General features: G+C 39.5%; 1 protein-coding gene across 1 annotated transcript in view; it reads right to left on the bottom strand.

Annotated features, from left to right (window-relative positions):
• Nucleotides 1-17,034, bottom strand: part of tns1a (tensin 1a) — a 152,325-nt gene extending 135,291 nt beyond the window's left edge. Inside the window, exon 1 of the mRNA XM_055228378.1 lies at nt 16,386-17,034. Coding sequence (XP_055084353.1) covers nt 16,386-16,481 — 96 coding nt within the window. The 5' untranslated portion in view covers nt 16,482-17,034. The remainder of the gene's footprint in view (nt 1-16,385) is intronic.
• Between the last annotated feature and the right edge of the window lie 903 nt (nt 17,035-17,937).

Here is a 17,937-nt window from a genome sequence, read left to right on the forward strand (position 1 = left end):
AGGGTACTCCCTGCATTCTTACTCCTGATTGGACAGAACTGCATTATCTAACCAACTCACTCCTTCATAATTCATAATATGGATAAACCAACAAAACAACAATCTATTGACAAGTATTTGCAGCTGTGTAGATTTACCAGTGTTGCATACAGAGCACTCAGGGAAGGATATAGTCATTATTCTAGTTACGACACCCAGGGGGCCTACTTGTCTGTGATTATGAGTACATCAGTGATTGGCAGCAGTGGCGTCTTCCTCTCCTTCTTAATCACGCTAGAGTGCTTCATGGCAGATTACAATTTAATAATATATGTTATTAATACATATTTGTTCTTTTATACAGCTGGGGAGTATAGATCGGTGTACAAGAACAGATAGAATGTTTTATTTATGGGGTTGAATGCAGCTGATCCCTGCGGACAGAGACTAGGCGGGTTGCCAGATTGAAGTAGATCCTGCTCTTACTAGAAGAAAAAAAAAAAGAAACGGTTTCCATGGTTACAAATGATGTTTGAAGTGCAGACAAACTAGTGCCACTACAGCTATTTGTGTACTATATGATCAATATCAGGTGTCGGGGAAAAGACATGCAAATCAATGGGCTGTGATCATCAAGTCTACAGCGCTTATGATCATTAGTCTGCAGCTAATGAACTCAGAATACCACCGAGGAAAAAGAGGTGTGCTGAAGGTGGAAGTTGAAAAGAAAAGATAGACATAATAATAGAGAATGGGAAATAAGACATGGTTTAGCACATACAATGTCTGTTATGTGTATATAACAGGGGCAATAATTCCAGCCATGAAAACATATGCCATATAACCATATGTCAATATTAAGATGAAGTGACATAAATACAACAGGTAGGACAGTGCAAGATAAACTCTCCTTGTGAGCCTAATAAGTAGTTAATAACATTCCTATGCGGTGTAATAGAGATTTCTCAGGACCAAAACAAGATCTTGTAGAATACAGTTAACCCATATCTTTATCAGGACTAATTATAATTTGGTACACAATATTTCAAACCAACCTTTTTCTTATAACTAACGAAATAACAATTTTTACTATACCTTTTACCTATTAGTAGTTCCTTACATATAATCCATTCTTCAAAGCCATTGGGGCAACCTGGCTTTGAGTTTTTAAGGAGTTTTTAGACCCATCTCCATATTGTGAGCTAGTTTCATGGTCAGGAATACCTAACTGGTGAAGTAGTCTATCATGCGGGTCGATGGGGAAACCAGATTACCTTGACAGAAGTTAACCACACATGGGAAGAACATGCAAACTTCACACAAAAAGGCCCTAACTCAAACCAGAGACCCTCTTATGATTTAATGAAAATGTGCATAATACTAAGATTTTCTATCAAACTAACAATACACAGTTTATTTTTACTAGAATGTTATGCAAGCATCAAATCTAATACTGCATAAACTATAAAAATTTACACACGACACATGCTCCATTTTGGCACTCATATATCTTCACATCCATCCCTCATCTCTGTAGTGAAAGCATTTGGGCAGAACTCCAGACCAGTGCCTGATATGCGTGCCCAGAGTGGTGCGCTGTGGCTGGGTCGCTGTAGTTAGGCCCATGGGGAGGCGCCCAGTCACATCGCATATAAATCACCTGGCCACAGATACTCGGAGCATTGTTTAAGCTGGAGCGATGGCCACAGTGACACGGCATGCATGCACAAAGACACACACTACAGTGGGTCAGTGGCTAGAAAATGGGAACGCTGTGGAGATGGAGAGGCCAGGCAGCATGTGCAGTAACCCAACAGGACAGGAGGTCTGTGGGGACTGAGGGAACTAGAACTAGGCCTGAGTGTGGTTTCATGTTATTTAAAGGTGGGGCAGGCTGTCAAAATGCAACTGATGGAAAGGTGATAGCAAGTTCCAAGTAGGAACTGTCTTACAGGTGGAATATATTGATTTTGTGTTGCATTTTTATTTGTCTATTGATAATATACATTTTTTGGAATGAGCAAATATTTAAGTAATGTGTCCTCTGCTAATAACTCGGTATCCTTCATTGGATGTTATTATGTAGGCTGTCAAACAAAAAAAATAAGAAATTCTTCAGGAGATAATAAAATTGTATACTGTGAACTTAATCTCAATACGCATAAGAGAAACTGAAATTATGTTATTTTTAACCCACCACTGTTGAATTCTCACATATCACCACTATACGCTACGTTAGTTGCTCTCTGACAGTGTGCCGTCTTTGAACAAAGGCCATGTGAGGTAAGGGGAAGGATTAAGTTTCTCATCTGCTGTCTACTGGTAAAAAATAAATATATACACTTTTAGATCATAGCTTTAAGGCTGTCCCTTATATTACTCTTGATAAATCACCATCTGCTTTGGGGGCAATGTAAAAGTTGTAATATCATGACAGAATTGCATGCGCACTGCAACAGATTTATCTCTCAGCTACAAGTGAAGCCAGGCAGAAATTGATGCTGATGCTAAAAGTACTAATAGACATTTGCCAAGAAAGGATGTGAAAAGTGGAAGAACTTATAAGTTTGATAGGCCAAAAAAAGTTAGCGCTAACATTAAAAATGCAACCTTTAAGTATTTTCTATATACTCAATTAAATCGACAATTATATAGTATTGGTGTCAATTTACTTATATATTTGATATTGTAATAAACTTAACCTATAAAAACGCACACACATATACAGTACTATTGGAGCTCTTCACATTCGCCTCAATCCACATAGTGTACACAAAAGACACAGACAGGAATGACCACAATGCGATTGTGGTAAGGCAAGAGTGTAAACCAATCCATTTATCTGCTATTCTGTTTCACACCATTTCAGCACAGCCCCACTTTATAAACAGCAGATACACAGTGTTTATGTGCATCCAATGGGTTAGCACATGGCATGAACTTAGATGTCATATGCAGTAAATTTCTGTTAGCATCCATAATAGTAGTTGTTATGTGGTAAGGCCTATTGCAAATTGGCAAACCCAGGGGGAAGTCTGGAGTATAGAGTCAGAACTGCAGTAGTGCATTATATAACAACAAATCATATTTTCATCAATATTAGCACTAATAATGCACACAGCCAACTGACATGTCAAGTACAACATTAGGAAAGCTCAAAGGGTCTATATTACGCTATATTTTCTAATCTGTGTTCTAATATTGATTTCTCATCGAAAACATAGAGTTGGGTCAAACAGGTCTGTTGATGTCATGCGGTAATAAAGGAAGTGCTCTACTGTGTTTTTAAACTCCACACACCAGGATAATTTGGATCACGTTAGCTCTGGAATGTCCAATCTCTTAAACAAAAGATAAAAGGTAGCTGTTAACTTGAAGACTACTGCTTCATGGCCACATATGGTGGAACAGAGCATTTTGAGATTTCAAAATGTAGAATGTCATAATAAATAAAACAACTCCAGATATATTTTTGATGAGGTAAAAACATTATAACATGACTTAAAGCTAACAAGAGTGTATTTTACGTAATATAGGACCTTTACATGAATCTTCGGTAAAGTAAGCATGTACAGTAAGCACAGGATTATACTCTAGTAGCTTGTATGTTAGAATATATTTTTATGAAACCAATTTTTACTTTGCAACGTTAACATTCCCTGAGGGTGTGAAGCTAACTGAAAGTGCTACTCTGTTAGAAGCTCTGTCACTCAAATTAGACATAATCTGAATTTTTTTTAACACAATCTGACCAGAAAAAGCTGAGTTGGTTGGAACTACAACAGATGATCTGGTTTGTACTCTTAAACAAGTCTCTCACACACAAAATTACAGCCAAAAGCTACCTACCACTGTCCAACCATTTTACTTTCATCTTTTTGTTGAAAATCAAACATCTAAACAGGACCATGGACGCTTGTATTGATCACAGGCTCCTGAAAATGTACTGTTTATATCCATTTGAGTTTTTGGTATGTGCTTGCTAATGTGAACCTCGTGTAACTGATGAACATTCTGCCAATAGTGATACGTGTAGAACACCCCCAGTGTGATGTCACTGCAAATTATCAATTGTCATCCAAACTGACCAATAATGCTAAGAGATTTCAATGCAAACTCTCTTGGCCACAAGGGTCTTTCATAACATTGCTTGACAGAAATCCTATAATATATTGTTTGTTTACAAGCGGTGCATAATGAAATGGACTGTAGGAGCGCATAGAAAGGATTCTCTTCAGAGGTCACAACCTAAAAATGACAGAAGCTGATAAGGCCATGGGAGAACACTTAACCTGTATTATTGACAAGCATGCATTATTACGTTGGCTTTAATGAAAGAATATGTAATTTAACCTATATTAAAATAGATTTGGTAGCAATGTTTAAAATATTGGTATACGTTGAAATTAAAATAGTGGACTATCTGTAATGATGGTGATGGTGATACTAGTCCGGGCTGTTGGATAAGTAATAGTCACAGCAGTCATGATTGTATTTTTTTTGCTCTGCTATTGCAAAAAAATGTATAAAAATCATAATATTATTTTGGAGCAGGGTTGTCAAAAGTATAGAAAATCAGATACTAATCAATGCTAAAACTAGTATCATAACTAGATATTAATTTGAGCAGCTATTAATACTGAAAAAGTCGCATTCACAAGACAAAAATGAACCTTTCCTGAAAAGCTTTAGAAAGATCTTGAGCTGTGTCAGAACATGTATAAGACACATAGACTAGTATACACCCTTGCACCACTATGGAACATACCTGAAAGGCTGATGGATTACACAGATATAAGGCCACATGGTAATATGAAAGAAAGTATCACAATTAAATTTTGTGGTATCACAATCGGTAACTCCATTCCTTAGGATCAAAATCAAGTTTGAAATTCTTGTATCGTGACAACACTAGTTTGAAGTAACAGCACATGTTTTTTGCAACATTTTTACCTTTGCACCTTTCACCTTTGGCCACATAAACTCACGATCTGCCTTTCCCCTCACTCGACACTAGCTAATCAGAAGCAGGGCTAGCGGGTGTACTTATATTAGCAAAGTGAGATGGCATTCTTGATTCATGCCGCTGTACGTGTCCCGCACACGTGTAGAGAGGGAGCACACAAAGAAGGCGTGGTGGCCGGCAGCGCTCCAATCAAACACAGATCGATTTTCAGAGCTCCCACAGGATTTTGGTGCAGTCAATAAGGGACTCTGTTAGACAACTGAAGACATGATGGATCTTGCATACATCTTTCTGTACAGTGCAGCAGTTAGCTTAGAAGCTAAACTAACATACTAGTGTTAATGACAATAAGGAAAAGTAGACAATGCAAGCAAGAATAAGGCTTTAAGAGATTTATGAGGAAAGCCAGCCCACCGCTTGACTGAACAGGCTATAAGCAAAAACTAAAGCATTATATGTTATTTGTATGACTTGCTCCACAAGATTATTGCAATAATTTTAAACGGCATAAATGTATTCTAAGTTGCTGAGTTATACACTTAAATACTGACTAGTGCATTATTTTAATAAAAATCAACTTAGTAAACTTTTAGGATACATACTGTATTGTATCATGGACTCTATACTGAAATACATATTGTACTTGTATGAAGTACTTGGCAGTACCCAGATCTAGATATCAGTGCAAAAAACAAAGTTATTTATCAATAGTAGTACTAGGTTCAAGTTGAAGTTCTGGTCTCTCCAAATTTAAGGACACAAAATAAAGCCAATCCCTACATTTTTTTAGAATATAGAAGGGTCTGGAATAGAACCATAGAGTGGGACAAACATCCATCCTAACTTGGGGCAGTCCAACCACAGCCATTAATTTGCAGCACATCTCTCATATGCAGACAAGATCTCAAAAATTCTGGTAACATTCAGAACTGAGTCTTTTACAACTCTAATACGGGGCGAAAAGACTTTTTGTGAAGTTTGTCAAAGCATGTAGTTCTGGCCGGACAGGTAAGGTACCAGCAATGTGGGACGTAACAGTAATAAAGTTAATAATGTTTTGGGTGTCAAATGATTTTGTGATTTCATCAATATATACTGATTTGTAACGCTCATCAAGCAATGTCAAACTCTTGACTTAACACCATTTAAATGTGTGTAGTTTCCCATATAAAATTCTCCAACCACGCTAATCAAATGAATGATGCATCAGCCTTCCCAGTGTGTACTATGGCAAGTCATGATGCATTTCACCTTTTACATGTCTTGAAAATGATGCTGTCCCATAAAAAATAAATATCATGCTAGGTCATAAGTATTCCATATGTTGCATAATGTTTTAATGGGTTTAACAAGTGCATTGGTAGAGAAGAGTCATCCACCGGCATAACCTAGTTGCTAGCTAATAAATTCAAAATATCCATAAAGGTTACTGTTCTGACCCATTGGCTCAGTGATGATTATGACTAAGAATATTGATTGCTATAGTATAAGTATGCCAACTATTCCTAAAGGGCAGTGTGATCATGATGATGCATTAAAGAGGGGTATTTTACTTCTATGGGGTATTAACTGCTAATGCATAACATATTTAAATCACCATTTTACCTTTGATTGTTTTGAAAATTCTATATTCTCCAAAAAACAAATACTGTATATTAACATGTTTTATTAGTTTCAGTTTTGTTTTTGACACTTTGAGACTCCTCTCCACCGTCAGAGTGCTATTACAACGCAATCAGCACACTTCAGGTTTGTCAAGTTGTTGTGTATAGTTTTGTATCATGCTTTTGTATATTTATGGGGAATTGTCATGTGGGAACATGGGTAAGGTAAGCTTGAGAGCTGTGCATTGCAAAGAATCTTACAACTAATGGGGAGGAGGGTTCAAATAGGGCCGGGGAGAGACCGTAAAATTACTCAAACATGCATGGATGAGATCTAAAACCTCTTCAGACATGTTTTTGATGAGGGAACAATGTTATAATATGGTAAAAAGCTTTTAAAAATCTATTTTGCATAGTACCCCCTCTTTAAAGCAACTGTAGATGGATTTCATCTGTGTTTTGAGTGAACTTTTCTTGAAGGTAAACCTAACCTAGATAACAAGAAGGTACTGGAAGAAAAGTTGTGTAGTGTAAAAAAATACTAATGATTTGTTAATTTGTGATTCTGTGGGATAATATAGAAGACACTAAGACATAATTTAGTCACTCAATAGAGAGAGTAGAACATTTTGAATATATCATTTTACCAAGTTCTTAAAATTTTATGAAATATGAATGAATAATTATACCGCATGAATCTATATGAGCAGGAGCAAGTGTAAGATTGACTCAGTAGCTAGATGGCTGAAAGGATCTTTTCTTTTGTTAATAATAGTCTAAGTTATTTCTTATATTCCATGGTAACATAATATGACATGACATTACATTACGCTTCAAATAATGTCTTAACAAATCAGTCCATCAACAGAACATGTTTGTGTCTGTTAAAATGCAATACATTCATAATAGTTCTGATATTGAAATAACATGTTCATAGCTAGCTTGCTTAGCATACTGTAAAGGAGTAATGAGCTCACACAAGTATTTGGCCAGCGCCGTTAGCAACTGCTCTGCATTTGTGGCAGTTTCAGCGCGTCAAATCTAATATTCTTTCTCAGCGCGTGGGCCTAATCAATTATTAATGGTGTGTATTTGAGGAGCTTTCTCAGAACCTGCCTCCTGCACGTCACTCTGAGCCCTCTGCTGATGTCACACTTTACGACACTACGAAACATCTGGAAGCCTAGATGTCTTATTTTGCATGGGGAGTCTGGCTTGTATACCTGACCTGTCTGGTTCCGTCCTTTGCATCCAAATGGCACCCACCTTCCTTCTGCATGCTACTAAAAAAGTAGGGCAGATGCCTCATTTAACACTGGGGTGTGATGATTACACACTATGCATATGTTGTACTGCACGGAAACGCAACACGCACCTTTTTCTAGCAGGCATGTTGATAATGCCTTTTGGTAAAGCAAATGTTTCAAATAGAGATTTTAGACCAACTTCAACAACAATACCACATATTTTAGTCACCATAAAACATGGAAATTATGAACATTATATTGGTCATAAGTAAAGGAGAAAAATGATAGCTTGGAATCAAACTAAACATATCACATGACCAGAATTATACAGGCAATGTTGATGAACTGACCTGCTCAAGATAACAGTGTGGAATGCCTACAGTGGAAAATTGCCAACCATTCAGTGAGCAAACATCTCAGCTACTGACATATTTTGTGTAGGTTAATAATAATATTATACCCAACTGGATTTCAAATGCAACTTAGGATACACACTACAACTCTACATTACAGTTACAAATAATGTCTTTCATTGTTTGGGCTGCTTTTTATTATTACCATGTGACACAAATAATAATAATAATAATAAATCTTCTTAAACCAATAATACTATAGTACAGTATATTCACTAAAGAATATTCACCTACAAAATACACAATCGAGCAAGCGAATTAAGTTAATCAGTCTGCAAATATTTATAAATGTATTTTATTTGTATAGTAAAAAAAAACAGATATAAAACATTTTAGTGATTTTCCAACTTTTCCAGTACCATCTAAGAAACTATTTTACTTTCTGAGTACCACCTGACCTGAACGAGGTCTATAGCAGGACTATACCTGGTTTAAATTGGGGTTCAACCATGTCTAAAACAAAACAACAAAATTTCCACAACAGCAGATAAGGTTGAGACAACACTAAACATGATATATCACTGTGATTAGTACAGAATATAGTATGATAAGTATAGAATATTGCAATAAACATGATTCTGTTGTTTCTCAAAACTAGATCCAAGAATATCAAGACTAGGCCTATCATGATAATTACTATATCGACTTACCGCTTCATAAATGATAGCTACAACAATATATTTTGGGGCTCAATATTTGTTCTGTGTATAATTTTGTTAGAAAAATTAAGGTAAAAAATGTGTGTGTGTATCTGAGCTGTAGAAAGTTGAATAAGTGACGTCTATAGCTAATTATTGGTTAATCTGTTGCAGCCCATGCCTTTTAACACTGTTTATTTAAAAAATGGATTACTAGGATAATCTTGCTTTATTGTTATTGAACAAGTAAGATGAAGTAGTTTCAATATTATCGTTGATTGCAATTTCTCTCTGGAGCAATATATCGCGCTTCAAAATGTATCATCACAGGGATAATTAAGACATCTAATTGTCTGTTCTTTGGATGAAGGTGTAGAGAAGAGGAGCTCTATATGGCATTCTCAGGAGGATTTGTTGGAGGCTGGAGTGAGTGGGCGTTAAGGACTTAACTTTATCCCTCCTCTCCGACCGCGGACGCTCTTGATGCTGCGTGGAAAGCCCCCGGTTCCTGACACACTCACTCAGTCCCAGATAGAAGGAGAAGCGAGCAGCAGCAGATTAAATTATACAGGAGAAAACCAGAAATAGCACTAGTGCCGAGGCCGCGTGGACCCCGACGCAAAGTACACGCCGCTGCCAGTCGCAACACAGCAGTCAAGTACATTAGACCCAACCTGATCATGGAACACAGACCGGAGATCCGCCTTGGGTATTTTCACATCTGTTCACAATCAAAGACCTCTAAATGGACTCATTGGAGAACAAAAGATAAAAGATGCAGTGTGTTTTTCTCATAAACTTCGAATCATGACAGTTGCAGGAGAAGGCAGATTTGGCCATGAACCGTTCACCTCTTTGCATTTGACACATGAACATGAACGCCCACCTGACAACACTATGCAAGGTCAACCAAATGACAATCCATTCATACGGAAACACAAGTGAATACATCTAGCTTGGTTACACATTCTTTGCAGTTCAATATCAGATTCTATTCATTGGATGCAGGACAGGTTGACCTAAATCTACCCTTATTGCATCCTATCTCCATCCACTGTACCTTACTTTTACTACACATTGTACAGTCTTCCACCGCATGCTTTTTTGCTCCTAAAATTTTGGATTTCTTTACCAAAGCATTTAATGTCACTGACCTAATTTCTGATTTATTCATGCAATATTCCAACTGCATCTGCGTTGTAAGATTCTAATTCATTATAATTACCAAAACATAAAGATATAGACCTCATAAATGACCCATTCTAAGACATATGTGTGAGGTGTACGTCACCCTAGCCTGATCTTGCAAAACCTACACCCTTTTCACAGCTCAAATAAGGGGATCCCTTACCCAAAACATGCACGAGAGGCAGACCCACGTCCTGGCCCTCCCCGCCAAAGCAGAGGGCAACGATAAAGAGACGGAGGGCATCCTAAAGTCTTCCAAAGGCTCACAGTAGAAACCCAAGGTAATCCCAGAGATTCCGTATTCTCCCAGGTAAAGTTTGGCGGCCTAGATCCATATTGGTACAGTATATCGGTAGGTTACTCCACTGTGGTTTTCTCCCTTCTGATGGCCTTAGTCAGTCTGCCTCACTGGAGATCCCTCCCTCCTCCCTCTTTGCTTAGTCTCTAGCTCTCCCACTTGTACGCTCCCTCACTTGGCTATGTCCCTCTTGAAGTGTAGTAACTTTATTCCGCCAAGAACAAAAAAAAAAAAAATGGGGGAGGTGAGCCTTTATTTTCTCTCAGAAAAAGTCCCCTTCCCTCAAATGATCCTTGTTAGCCCCTCCTTTGCCTGTACTCCTGTGCTCTTACATACACATGGTCCATTCACTGACCACCCTCCACCCCCCTTTTGACTTCCCATTGCGACGCATACCTCACCTCTCCTTCTCTCCACCTCTCTCCTCCTGGAAGCATGCTACTTCATGTCTGCGCTAATGTCACTTCAATTTTTCATCGCCAGCCTTTTCCCTTTGACAAAATATCTGCAGGACTTGGCGGGCAGGTTTGATTCAGGCAAAGATGACAACTAAGAGGAACAGGTAGTGTGAGTACAGTAGACAGTCAGCAAAGTTCAAAACATGGTCTTTCAGTTTTTTCACTGTCACTGCAGTTGTTTATGCCAAGACAATCAAAAACTATTATCATCACCTATTACTTAGCTTGTCCACAACGTATGACTATGAAATCTCTGAAAAATCAACTCATAATAGTAATTTCAACAGCATGAAGCTTCCAATTATGTTACTGCTGTCCACTCAAACAAGTAAAAAAAAAAAAAAAATCCCAATGATTGTGATGTTAAAGAATATTGATCTCAAATGAACAATGATACCAAATAAATGTTAACAAGGTACAGAAGTTTTTTGGGGTTTTTTTTATGCACCGGGAGAGTCCCTTCTTAGTGCAACATAAGGGGGCTATTGTGAATGTTTGGGTCGAAGGGAAAGAGAGCACCTGGGGAAACCCTCCAAAGAAACAGGACTTTAAATACAAACTAGAGCTGCAATATATGACCGACTTTTGCAATTCACCCATCAATACATTAAGGGCATTGTGGCCATAACATTCTAATGCACATAGTAAAAACATCAATTTAGTAAACAATTAAGACCTTTTTTATTGATATGCATATATCATGGCTACATATTATATCATAGACACTGTATCAGGATAAATATTTTATTTTGAGGTAGTTGGCAATACCCAGCCATAATGCAGAGTCTACTCTGAAAGGCCTGGCTCTAACCAGGGAATGAATAACAACATTGGTACATAGATGATTGATTAAAAAGATGAATACAAGTCTGTCATTGGAAAATGTTTCCCAATATATTTAGTGCAATATCTATATAATACAGACATAGTAACAGTGACTAAGAGTAACAAGTAATTTAAAACACGTGCCATGTATATAAGTGATTATGCAGTACCATAGTCGCCATCATCATGTTCATTCGTTATTCAAATAGCACAAAATTGGACAGAGTTATCCAGTGACTTGTCCTGACCAACCAAGCTGAAAATGAGTTGATACAGGTCACCAGCTGATTGATCAGTACATTTCATAGTACAGTGATGACTTCACTATCTCCATGCTTTTGACATAACAACACAATGCCTTCACTCCAACATGCCATATTTGAGTAATTACTACTTGCATGTCAACAATACTGTGAACTAGCACCTTGATTCCACATAACATTAGCCATGCGGGTGCATTACATCACTCCCCAGTCAGATCTATAAAGGGCTAAGAGCCAATTCATTTTGAGAAAACACCCTTTATTGATTCCTTCTGCTCTCCATCACTTCCACTGTAACGGTTACCCCAATCCATAGGCCTAAGCTGACACATAATCTCTCTGTGTTTACGTGTGTCTCTGTGTCTATTAACGCAATGTCACCAAATAATCCCTAGGTGGATGTGCAGGGCAAATGCAGCAGGTTATATTGCACTAGTCATGTTAATGGACAAGATAGTCAGTCATTTCTTGCAGGTTGCTAGCAGCCTCTAGTGGATCCTCAGACTTAAGCTAAAACATATAGGCTAGAATATCCCTTAGTTAGCATTGCCATTCACTCAGCTACCTGCGAAAAGCATAAATTTAGGGATAACTATAGGGAGGGGTGCATTTTCCCAGTACAACATTTTTGCACAGTGAGGTCAACATTGTAAGTCCCTTATTCCCAATGCAACATGCCAGAGCACACTACAGCACACAAGCGAGAGGGCAGGCACACAGGCATCACTTTGTTTCCCTCAGAATTGGACTGGTATGGAGGAAAAAGGTGTTTAGGCCATCATGAGAAACTAATACTCTGCCATTAAAACCAAGAGTAATAAAGTTAGTACACTTCAGATGGGACTCCAGTATGCTTAAAGAGAGATCAATAAAACACATTAAATCTAATGACTATGTGTATTTGTCATGACAACAAGGACAATTGTTGAAAGTTTACATTTCTTTTGCTTTGTTGTTCAAGAGTAAAGAAAAAAGATAAGTTACCATTATAACGTGGCATTATAACATTTAGGTTAATCTACATGTGGTTTGTTTGGGACTGGGTATTTCACTTCTATATTAACTACTACACATTGAATCAGGTTTGTGAAGTTGTAGCTTATTGTTTTATATATTGCATATTTATCAAAAATCATGCAGGAGCATGGGTTACATAGCCTTGTGTGCTCAGCACTGGACGGAATGGATGCTAGATTACTCAAACATGCAAGAATAACATATAAAAACACTTCTGGCATGTTTTTGATGAAGGAACCATGTCATAACACGGTACAAAAGCTCCAAAAAGTACATTTCGCATAATAGGCACTCTTAAAGCAAGAAAGCTTAAGTCCAAGTCATTTTCATGGTTCTCATTTATAATTATGGAATCTGGATTTGTGGAGGGCTCATACGAAGAATGCACAGTATGTTGAAGGATCAACACTTGACATCAAGCTTACATACAGCAATTTACTGTCACTATGGATTAAAAAAAAAAAAAAAAAAAAAAGTTTTGTGTTGTGTTCTTGGATCCCGCACATCGTTTTAGCATCAATGTATATGTTCTTTCTCTCATTGACAAAACTACATACCACAGTTTTCCTAAATAAACCTACTTTAGAGCCAACAAATTAAAATTGATAACACTACAGCATATACAGAAGTTTAGTTTTATCACTAGCCATTGAATACAAACCTCCTAGATTAGACTATTAAATTGCTTGCACTGTGCTCAATTTACCACTTTCAAAATGAATGAAACTGCAGACTCCAAGTATTCCCCATCACTTATGCGGACTCTTCTCTTTTTTGTCACTTGAGAATTCATCACATTAAAGCTTTAATGCTAAAATAACAAAGCATCCATCATGTTGAACGCTGGCCTAGAAATCAGTGGAGCCATTGAAGGCACTTTGGTCCTTTACGAATCTCCTGGCTCTGCTATCAAAGGTAAGGAGCAAGGCGGCATGTGATAAATACAAAACGCAATGGACAAGGTGTTCTCGCATATGCCGCGATATGGAAGGTAGGGAATGAGTTTGGAGCCTATTGAGTGGACAGCCGTCCCATCATCCCCTTCTTCTTTTTGCTGTCTGCGGTGTAAGCCCTGATGTTAATTTACAGCCAGGGGGGACATTAGTTAAATGAATAGGGTGGCGAGTAAACATTGCAGAGAGGAGAGGCAAGGAAGTGGTGATTAAACCCCACAAAAGGACGGACAAGAGACAGCGGACAAAAGCAGACCAGATTGAATTAAATGATACAAAACTCAAAAGACGAGGAGTGTTAACCTTTTGTAGCCATGGTAACAGGAAAAAGCCTTATGCCTTCAAAACAACAGTATCCGGTATAGTAACGGTGTTTTGGTGTGCGAATGGGGGGGGGGGGGGGACCGTGTGAGCTGCGTTGCCATGGAAACTGAACACCTCGCAACCACTGACTCTCTCTTTCGCTTTCTCTCTCTCTCTGAGGGGAAAAGACTGAGAGCGTTTACCTCTCCACTTTCACCTCCCGGCACAGTCACGTGATTGTACAGCTTTTAGTGGCGCAGCTGGGGGATTCAATACATGCCTTGTATGCAGCAAAAAAGTGTGAGAATTTTGGACTCCAGGGTAAATTTGCACTGTTCTGGCAACACAGAGGTGAAAAAGCAAGGGTGATCGAGCATGCTGGTGATGGTATTACGCATATAGGTTGTAGAAATAGGAATAAGATATATGATAGAAGCAACAGTTTTGTGTTATCAAGGTAATGAGTATAGATGAAGCAACTGATTTTATTAAGTGAAAAATTGGACTATGGAAATGTGAGGTTGTCTGCACATTGTACGAGACCAATAAGATTTATAGGTAAAAAACAAGTTTGGAAGTTGGAGCTTATTGCATTGGAAGTAATTTCATTTAGATATATTTTTTTCATTCTGTATGAGTATGAGGCACACAATGAAGTAAAACTATCGAATGTACAGCAATCCAGTATACAAGACGTGGGTAACATGTAACAGGTATGGCCTATGTTGACAAAGTAGTGCCACAATAACAGAATCATTCAAACATTTACCATTGCAAAGCAGTACTAAGCCAAAATATCTCAAAGCAGTATACACAAATGGCTAGCTTTTGTCTTTGCCTAAAACATTCAATGAAAGATTTCAAATGCAAATGCTGGTGGGTCAGTTATGACCGAATGAACATTATGGTCAGGCTGCGCAAGTATATAATAGAAAAGCAGTACAGAGGCTCATCTAGAGTTGACCACGTACGCGGTAGAGGGAGTGCGACAGGGGGGAGTTTGCTGGGATTGAGCGCGGGTGTAGAGATAAGGAGCTGCGGCAGAGGGGTGGGGGGGCTGGAGCTGGTGGGAGGAGGGTGCCGGGGGTGTGTGGAGAGACGGGCGGCTGCAGCACTGCATGCTACGGCGTCACCACCAACAGGGAAAAAATAACAACCACTGGACTTTTCCAACATGGCTTCCTAAACCCTATGCAACAGCTGTGACATTGAATAATTAAGTTTCAAAGAATCTACATCAAGGTTTCTGAGATAAAAATGTATTAGAAATGGTATTGTCTATTTATGAGATTATTCCAACAAGCGACCAAACTCCTGAGGTTGCGGTGCATTATGTTAATTTGATATCAATTGTAAGAAAAAACTGCACTTGCTCTGAATGCTTGTGGCGTTTGAACAAATGTCACTGCAAAAAAAAAAATCATTGCAAAAAAATGATCCCGGCAATGACCATTAATCTGTAGATAACCTCAGGCAGCGTTACTAGCGTTCTTGCATGTGCGCAAGTGTTGTAAGAGGAAATGGTGCCATTTAGATGTACTGGAGTTGTTACACATGATTGATTATCTGTTCAAAAGCAGGGAAGCTGAGATTGCGGTCCAGCTTTTGTTAATAATGCTAGCACTGGGATAACAAAGAAACAGAACATTCAGCTCATACATTCAATGAACTCCATTTGGCCCTTCTCGCTTCCAAGCATGTGCCATACGACTTTTGAAATATGGCGCAGAGATGAAAGAGGCATCAGAAAATGAGGGAACTGCAAGGCGTGCAAAAGCAGAAGATAAATGAGCTAAATGGGAAGTGCTTCTTGGAGAATGCATAAACCCTCAATAATACTGCATTACCATTCAGCTGTAGTCTATGCAAGGTGACCCTATGTATCAGGTTGACCATGTTGGTAGTGCCAAAGCTGGCCCCCCATCAGTTCACAGCACCTTTATCTAGAGCACCTGTCTGGGGACAAGTTGGAAATGTAACACTGACCTTGAATCAGCACTTAAGAGGAACTCAGTTGCCAGGCCCATGGTCCGAAGTGAAGGGGTTTTCACAGCTACGTCATTGCACTGTTAGGTATAGCCAGGCTTAAGTTCTGTGCTCTAGGCCCACTCTCAAAATTGCATTACATAAGACAGATTGTAATTTTAACTCTTAGAATCATACAGTATCTTCAATTTGTCAAGCTAATTGTAACTCCTGGCCATTTTTCGGTCCCCCGTGGGTATGGTCTTACCTTGTCTCTCTTAGCCCCCCGCAGAGGGAAGAAGCAGGCAAAGAGAAACTTGCCCCAGCTGATGACAGCAGCCAGGCACCAGTTGAGGCGAGCCATGCCTGCGTCTGTCCCGTCTCGTCTGCCAGTGTGTTATCGCACCCTTTAAGCTCCGGGAAAGAATTTCCCCAAAAAAGAACGTCAAGCAACAAAGACCCCAAAGAAGAGGTTTCTTTCCTTGAATCCCTTCAGGCAATTTAAGAAAGCCTTGGATTTTTTGGGCTACCAGTCTGGTAGTGTCTGCAAGTCCAATTTGTGCCAGTTTGAAGCCAATGGCATCCCCTTCTGAGACAAGACTCCAGGGCAGTCTAGAGGGACTTGGTGCACCAGAAGCTTAAGCCCATCTTCATATCATTCAATCCATTAGTGTTTTTTATCCCTCCACCACAGTCCAGTGTGGATGAGTCAGTCCTCAAAGTGTGATGAGCACCGTCGGCTGCATAATGCGAAGGGTCCAGAGCCGATCGACGACACTGTTACACACTGTCATGCTCATGCTCACTGTCTCTCACACACATTCATGCACACGCCTTCGATGGGAGGAAAAACCAAGTCCTGGTGCGTCCATCCACAGGCAAGCCGAGCCCCCCACTTGTCACACGGCTCAGGATCCCCGGCGCTCGCACACTCCAGCTCAACACACTCTCCCGTATGCTGCTTCTCTCTCACACATACACACATGCACTGATGCTGCAGCACTTACTAAGCAAGCGCGGGAGGAGGGGAGCAGGAGAGTGAGGAGGGGGGAATGGTAGAATGACTAGGAACAGAATGCTTTGCAAAAGACCAAAAAACCAAAGGGGAGTTCTATTACGAGTGACATCTCAAATGGTGCTTGTATGAAGAATTGGAAAGTGCATACAGAAGTGTGCGTTAAGTCACCTGGGAAAGGTGTTAGGGCAGCGGAAAGAGTGAATGAATGAAAGATGGATGTATGGAATAAGAATGACAAATGCCACAGTCGCAGAATACGACTGGTGTTGCGAGCTGTCACGGAGCGAGCCTGATGCGAGGCAGGCGCGAGGCAGGGGGAGATGATTGTGTGGAGAATTGGGTCGAAGAGAGAGAGGAAAGGAGGGTAGGAGAGAGAAGGAAGGGACAGAGGAAGAAGAGGAAAAAGGAGGATAGAATAAGCGGGGTGTTGTATCATTGTGTCTTGGGTGATTATTTCCTGCCTACTCTGGACTGCAGGTGGTGCACAGGCTGGTTCGCCGTGCTGCAGTCTCTCTACGCTTCAGTGGGAGCACATTTTCACTGCAGAATGCTTTTCTCTGCTACACCGGCCCCCTCCTCATCCCACCCCCTTTTTTCTCTCTCTTTCCCTTACCTCCCCAACAGCGTACCACTGCCACCACCACCGCCGCCACACAATCACAACACATCAAAGCAATGAGCGAGGGAGATAAAGTGTAGAGAGAGGACGCTGTTCTGTCAACCAAAGATAGCTTAGCCTGGAGGTGGGGGTTGGGGGCTGAGAAAGTAGGGGGGTGCTAGAGCGGAGACATAATGTAAATTG

This window comes from Periophthalmus magnuspinnatus, chromosome 2 (genome assembly GCF_009829125.3).
Source record: "Periophthalmus magnuspinnatus isolate fPerMag1 chromosome 2, fPerMag1.2.pri, whole genome shotgun sequence".
NCBI classification, from domain to species: Eukaryota; Metazoa; Chordata; class Actinopteri; order Gobiiformes; family Gobiidae; genus Periophthalmus; species Periophthalmus magnuspinnatus.